The sequence below is a fragment of the Corvus brachyrhynchos genome, unplaced genomic scaffold (assembly GCF_000691975.1).
Source record: "Corvus brachyrhynchos isolate BGI_N302 unplaced genomic scaffold, ASM69197v1 scaffold145, whole genome shotgun sequence".
In the NCBI taxonomy this organism is placed as follows: Eukaryota; Metazoa; Chordata; class Aves; order Passeriformes; family Corvidae; genus Corvus; species Corvus brachyrhynchos.
Genome location: NW_008238344.1, coordinates 308,903 through 315,730, shown reverse-complemented (window position 1 = coordinate 315,730; position 6,828 = coordinate 308,903). Strand labels below are relative to the sequence as shown.

The following is a 6,828-nucleotide window of genomic DNA, read 5'->3' as shown; positions in this document are numbered from 1 at the left end:
GGTGAGAGGCAGAGAGCAGAAGCAGCACCCTGACAAGCCACAGGGCCCTGGCATGGCCATGATTCACACAGCACCACCAGGACATCAGCCCCCCCAGCCACCACAGCGTGCCTGGGGCCCCCGCGGGGATGCCAGCAGTTCCCCATTCCCAACACACTGGGCTGGGCAATGATCCCCAAACCCACCAACAGCCCTGGTCATCCATTCCCTGCTGCCAGTGTCACCCAGAGATGGACCATGGGGTTGGCAGCCAGATACAGGGGTACAGTCACTGTGTGCAGAGCACACGGCATGTCCGGGACAGCCACACAGTGCCCACGTCTCCCCGTCCCTGGGAAGGCGACACGCAAGCACCAACACCTCTGGAATTACAGAAGTGGTGAAGATCCTCTCCAGCCGCAGCTGCGCCTCCTCGGATGGGCTCAGCAGGGATGTGGGGCCAGGGGAAGCAGGGTCAGGGGCAGCCTGGAGGCAGAGCACCATTAGCTCCAGGCCAGCTGCCCCACAATCCTCACAGCCCTGGCACATGGGCTCCAGTGGGGCCATTGCAAGGGCTTTCCCAGCCCTGCAGCCCATCAGTGGCTGGGGCAGGTCCCAGGGTGAAGGCACAGCTGGGTACCAGCGCGTACCCACAGTGTCCAGGGACCTGGGTCCCCACTCCTACACACCTGCTGGGGGGCAGCCGGGGCAGTTTTCACAGGGGTCGGCCGCTTCTCGCTGGTCTGCAGCTTCTTCTCCACATGAAATGGAGGGGAGACAAGGGGCAGTATGATGGAGTGGCCATAGCACACACGACTGCCCCAAAAAAGTGACTCCCACCCACACCACACATCCCAAAACTACTGCAAACCATGCAGGTGAGATCACACCATGCTGCACTGGGGACACTTAGAGCATCCCCCACCGTGCACACACCGGTACCTTGTGCCTCTCCAGGGCTGTGGGTTTCAGAGCAGGCACCTTTGCTGGCTCTGCTTTCCCTCCTGCTGGCTGCACTGGTGGCTGTGGCTTGGCTTCGGCGCCCGGGGACAGCTTTGCGTCCCCTCCAGCCGGCTCACGGGACTTCTCCTGCCTGTCCCCCGGCCGGAGCCGTGGCCGGTGCTCCTTGGTTTTGCCCTTTGCCATGAGGGTTTTGAGCCCCTCTGAGATCTCATCCTTGGGTTCTGGCTTGGCAGGAGCTGCAGGCACCACAGTGGGGGGAGGTGGCGGGGCTGGGGGAGCCGGGACACTGGTACGGCCTATTTCCTCCTTCCTTGGGGGTGGCACTGGCTCAGGAGATTTGGCATCTCGTCCCGGCTCCTTGGCACTGCCAGTGTCCTCCCCTGGCAGGACTTTGCGGACCACCTTGCGCACCACCCGGACCACCTTGCGGCGGGACAGCCCCTGGCCATCGTCTCCCTGTTCCTCAGTGGCTGGGCCCTCCAGCCCATTCACAGCTGCCCCATTCAGCACCGGCTCTGGGCTCTTCCCTCTCCCAGGAGGTGGCTCGGGGCTCTTCACAGGCTCAGGGCTCTTAGTGGGTTCAGAGTTCTTCCCAGGCTCAGGTTTTGGGGGCTCAGCTTTCAGGGGTGCAGATGCTGCATCCTTCAGGCTCTCTGACTGCAGCCACAACGACACCAGTGTGAGTGGAGGTCCAGCCTCCACTGCTCTTTGGGACGTGGTGGTGCCCAGGGCTCTGCCCTGCCACGGAGCACAGCTCCCAGCCAGGCCCCAGCACTGGGACACAGCACCCTTCCCCACCAACCTACAGCCCCACAATGGATCCCAGGGCAAGGAGCAGTGGTGACCTCCCTGCCCCACATACAGTGACCCATTGACCCTCAGGCTGCCAGCACGGGGGTAAAACTCAGTGCTCAGGGCATCACTAAGCCCATGACCCTGCATGGTGTCCCCAAGCCCTGTCACAGGGGCTGCTCCCACCAAGGACAAGCCCCATCCCCAAAAGCTCCACCCTGCCCGTGCCCTGTGACACTTACAGCCCCGTCCTCCTTCACGGGTCTTTTCACAGCTAAAGATTTGTCCTCGTCCTTGACCTGAGGGTCAGACAAACAAGAGGAGCACGTTTCAGCCCACTGTGGGGCCTCGCTGCCAGAAAACCCACCAGGACCATTGCTCCATGCCAGCCCCAATTTGCAGCCCACTGCAGGGACAAGGACGTGTGTCCTTCCAGGCTTCCCATCAGCTGAAAAAACAGGGGTGAAGCACAGAGATGCACCCTGGTTATGGCAAACCCCAAAGGTGGGAGAGGTGGCCTGGGCCCCCTCATCATGTGCAGCCAGTGAGGGAGCTGGTTCAGAGTCCCATCACCGCTCCTGCAGGGCTCTGTCATTCTGCACGTCACCCCCCCGGGTGTCACAGCACGTTTTAAGTGTCACCAGCTAATCTCTGCAGCAGCCGCAAGTGGGACATGCCAGATCCCTGCTGACCCGGGGAAACCAGGGGCCTCTGGGGGGGGGTGGGCGGCCAAACTCTGCCCTGAGCCATGTCTCTGAGTGCCAGGACTTGGCTGTGACACTGTGGTGGCAGCGTGTGGTGCATCCTGTGGCCAGCACACCCCGACTCGCCATCACACAGCAGCTCCTGGCTGGCAGGTGGCACTGAGGTGGCTCACACTGAGTTAGGGGCTGCACCAGCCACTGGCAAAGCCGTTAGTGATGGTGTTAGTGATCACATGCATGGCTGTGTTGGTGACCCCAGCCCTGGCCAAGCTCCTGTTTGCCTGGCACAGCCCCTGTCATGGCAGCACAGTGAGGCTGGGAGTGCTGCTCCAAACATGGTGCCAGCACTGGGCAAACTGGGGGAGCCGGTCAGCAGCGTGACCCAAATGTGGGGTGCAGGCAAACATGCGAGAGAGACTTCCCTTCTGCTCCCAGAATGCAAACCGGGATGAGAACGCCATGGTGATGTCTCATGGAGCCGCAGCCCTGGCTGGGGAGAGAGGGAGAGGTGAGACGGACTGGGGACAGCACACAGAACGCCAAACCACGGCCCAGGGTACAGGCATGGTGCCCTTCCCCACCTGGGATCCTCAGGAGCGGGGGTCTGAGCCCACCTGGCCCTGCTCAGCATACAAACAGTGCCCACAGGAGGGGCTCTGGGGACAGGCAGGTGACCAGTCTGAGACCTAGCAAAGCTCACCGTGCAAAAAAAGCCCCTTTAGTCAGGCTGCAGGACTGTGGCCCCACTCCCCCGAGCGGGCCAGCCCGCTGCGGTAAGCAAATGCCAGGGTGAGGGAAGGGATATTTTCTGCCCCAGCTCCCTGCTTGCCCTGACAGCCAGGGTTTATTCTGAGCCTGACCCTGTGCCAGCAGCCGGGCAGCTCTGGTGGGACCTCCTGCCCTGGATGGCACCCGCTCTCCAACCCCAGGTTGTGCCTGGGGCCACTGGGGAGAAGCCCCCTCCCACGGCCAGGTGTGGCACAGGGGAGCCACCAAACCAACCCAGCAGTCTGGGAGTACGTCCCTGAGGGCTCCCCTGTACCCCCCAACCATCACCACGCTGTGAAATGCCAGTGCCGGGAGCACAGGCTGAGCACTAGGGTCTGGAGATGAACCCAGCTGTGGGTCAGAACCCCCAAACACCCTGCCCACAGCACTCCCACCTCCAAGCAGCCTGGCACTGCCACAAAGGTCTCCAGAGAGCACTGGCCATGAGGTCCCCACAACAAACAACCCCCAGCCACCAAAGCACCCCAGGGGTGGGTTCAGCCTCACAGTCCCCACTCCCAGTGCCAGGACTGTCTCCCACATGCCCCCCTCGTGCTCCCCAAGCCGTGCTGGCCACGCTGGGGGTCCCCACCTTACCAGAGGGAGCCAGGAGCGGGGTTTCCGCCGGGGCGAGCGCGGCACCGCACGGGAGAGGCACTAGTGGGGCGGCAGCCGGCAGCAGGGACAGCTGGGCTGATAGGGCCACCCTAAAAATAGCCGAGGAATGTGAGGGCCCCGCCGGCGCAGCAGCAGCCGGAGGGAGAGCTGGGGGGGGACACGCGGGCAGTGGGGCCTCGCCACCACCACCGTCACCGCCGCCACTGCCAGAGGAAGTGATGTGGGCTCCGCCGCGGGGGGAACTGCCCGGCCTCCGTCCACACGGAGAGAGAGAGAAAGACACCCCCAAGCCAAGTGCAGCTGTGGAGCTGGGGGAGCCAGGGAGGGCTCTGTGCCTCAAGATACGGGGTTGCACACTCCTGTACCCTGGGGTGCCTGGTGTCAGAGCTGGGTTCCTGGTGTCGTGCCAGGCGGTGCAACCCTGACACTTCTTGTTCCTCCTCCAGCTTTCCCATGAACACAAGTTCCCCCCAAAATGCTCCTGGGGATGGATAGCACCCCAGCAGCCCACGGTAAAGACATTTTCATGGCAAAGCTGCCTCTGGAAGACCAAGGTCTCCCTGGAAACAGTGGGAGTGGGGCAGCAGGCAAGGGGCTGGGGGTCGGGGGCCTCCCTGTGAGGGGGCTGCTGGAAGGAGCTGGTGGCAGGGAGCCAGGCACACTGGTGGCATGGAGGAGCAGCAGTGACACAGGCATGGCACACTGGGACCCCAGCTGGCAGCTGAGCAGGTCCCTGCCCGATCTAAAGGAGACAGATGTGTCCTGAGCAAAAGACCATTCCCATGGGAAGCAGGGGGTTCCAGCCTGGCACACCCCACTGCACAAGGGACAGGCCACATCAAACACCCTTGGCAGGGCTGGCACAACACAGCAGAGAGTGCCTGTGGTGACATGGGTGTCCCCAGAGAGCTCAGCATTGGAGCCACCTCCACTGGGATGCCCAGCCCAGCTGTTTGGTGACAGCAGCATTTCTGCCGGGCCAACATTATTTCTCTCATTCCTTTGCCAGGAAATTTGGCAGACACATGCTGGCCCATGGCTGAGCCCACTGGACACAAGCCCCCTCCCAGAACCCCTTGGGACTCCCCCACACTGGGACACCACAGCAGCACCAACCCCTCAGTGAGAGCAGAAAAAGAGCCAAACCAAGAACTTCTCAAGCACGGAAAAATGATAAAAGTGCCTCCAACACAATGAGAGTCCCACATCCCACCCTGGTGGGACACAGGGAACCCAGCCACGCCATGGCACAGTGGCCTTGCACCCTGGGGACAGCGACCTGCAGGGAGCTGGGTGCCCGTGGACAGTGGCACGCAAGGTCGGCCAGTGCCCCCGCCGGATGCCTGTGGTCCTGCTGCAGCCCTGGAGCGGTCAGAGGCGTTTCTGGAATATTTCTGCTGGGCCGGCGCACGCCTGGGCCCTGCCTGAGGAATTTCGCTGGTAAATAAATAAATACGAGTGTGGAGCCGAGCCAGCCCAGCTGCGCCACACTGGGAGCAAGCCTGGGACACAGAGGGGGTTTCACCCCATCCCCAATACCCGGCCATGCTGTCCTACTGGCTGGCCCCCTGTCACCCCACAGCACTGACAACCCCACGAGATGCGGCGGGTGCTGCCCCTGCCCAGCCGGGTCCACAGGGACAAGGGTGACTCAACACAGACCTGGTGAGGGGGTTAAACCCCCCCATGGTGCACAGAGAGCCTGGCACTGTCCTGCTTCAGCTGGGGAGGGGCTTCCAGAGCAACAGCCCAAAATATGTCTATAATTTCCTGTTTCAAAAAGGATCATTTTTATTTAAATTAGGACCAGAAACATTCCAGGGAGCTTAGTGGGGCCTGGGGGAGAACCAGGCCTCCCTGTGTGCCAGCACCTTGTGTGAGAGACCCCCAAGTGCACCCAGCTCCCCAGTCTGGGCTCCCTAGTACCAGCAAAGCCACAGCGTGTCTCTCTGGTGCACCACGCAGGAGGAGGAGGCATCCTGTGCCGGGTGCCTGTGCTGCGGTGGTAACCCCACGACACGGTCAGTGCCAGCCCTCTGGCCAGCTCCCACCGGCTGATGCCATCAAACCACACCACCACGTTCCGGCACAAGGCTGCAGCCTCTCCCATGCAGCCCCAACGGCACCGGCGTCTCCTCTCTCCCTTCCCAGCCCAGCCCCGCGCTCCTGGAAGGCACAAGCGCCTCGCTGGCCCCGTGTGCCAACATCCAACGCACACCTGCCTCCGTGCCAGGGTCACAGCCGCGCCCCGTGTCCACACGGGGTTATCCAGGCAGCACTGCCCGGTGACACTTGCAGGGCTCCGGCGAGGAGCTGCGGGGAAGCCACCGCTGTGGCTTGGCGCAGACTCCACCCCGCGGTGCCGGCATCTGCTCGAGGAGCACATGGAGCCCCGTAGTCACCCTCACGCCATCCTGGCCACCATCCCGCAGGCACAGGGCCTCGCCATGCTCAGTGTGGTTCTCACCAGTGCAGGCAACCTGCTCTGCAGACACAGGCATCCTCGATCCCTAAGAAAGGCTTAAAAATACACTAAACAAGTCCAGTTTTATGCTAAACAACGCCACGCTGCTGCATCCCGTGCCACCATGGAGGGGGTCCAGCCCTGCAGGCTGCTGGCACTCGAGGGGGCTCTGCTGCTGGCTGGTCAGGACGCTGGTTAGCTTGTGGCAGGGTCAGCAGTGGCGGGCAGCAGGCGTGAGGGATGTGGGTCACCCAGCCATTAAGTTTCTATTTATACAGCAGCAGCAGCCGCGTACGCAGGGCTGAGCACGCCGGCAGCAGCTCCCGGCCCCTGGCACGCTGTGTGCCTGCCCCAGTCCCCGGGGAGGATCCCAGTGGGGGACGCCAGCGTGGGCAGTGGAGCAGGCAGTGTCCTTCTGCAAAGTAGCCTTTGGAATTTCCGGGCAGTGAGGAGCAAAGCTCCCTTCTCAGCTGGACCGTGCTCAGTCAGCAAAGAGATGGGGACAGACTTCCCGCAGGCAATGCAGAGCTGGGCTCTCCT

General features: G+C 62.7%; 2 protein-coding genes across 2 annotated transcripts in view; both read right to left on the bottom strand.

Moving 5' to 3' along the window:
• Positions 1-6,828, bottom strand: part of MYO18A (myosin XVIIIA) — a 32,206-nt gene that overhangs the window by 24,106 nt on the left and 1,272 nt on the right. Inside the window, exons 2-4 of the mRNA XM_017735160.1 lie at positions 1,977-2,033; positions 922-1,599; positions 669-731 (exon numbers count right to left, since the gene is read on the bottom strand). Coding sequence (XP_017590649.1) covers positions 669-731; positions 922-1,599; positions 1,977-2,033 — 798 coding nt within the window. The remainder of the gene's footprint in view (positions 1-668; positions 732-921; positions 1,600-1,976; positions 2,034-6,828) is intronic.
• Positions 2,849-6,641, bottom strand: LOC108446941. The gene is made up of 2 exons (XM_017735168.1): positions 3,804-6,641; positions 2,849-2,928 (listed from the first exon to the last, which is right to left on the bottom strand). Exon 1 carries the CDS (start codon positions 5,369-5,371, stop codon positions 4,349-4,351), a length of 1,023 nt encoding a protein of 340 aa, XP_017590657.1. The 5' UTR covers positions 5,372-6,641; the 3' UTR covers positions 2,849-2,928; positions 3,804-4,348.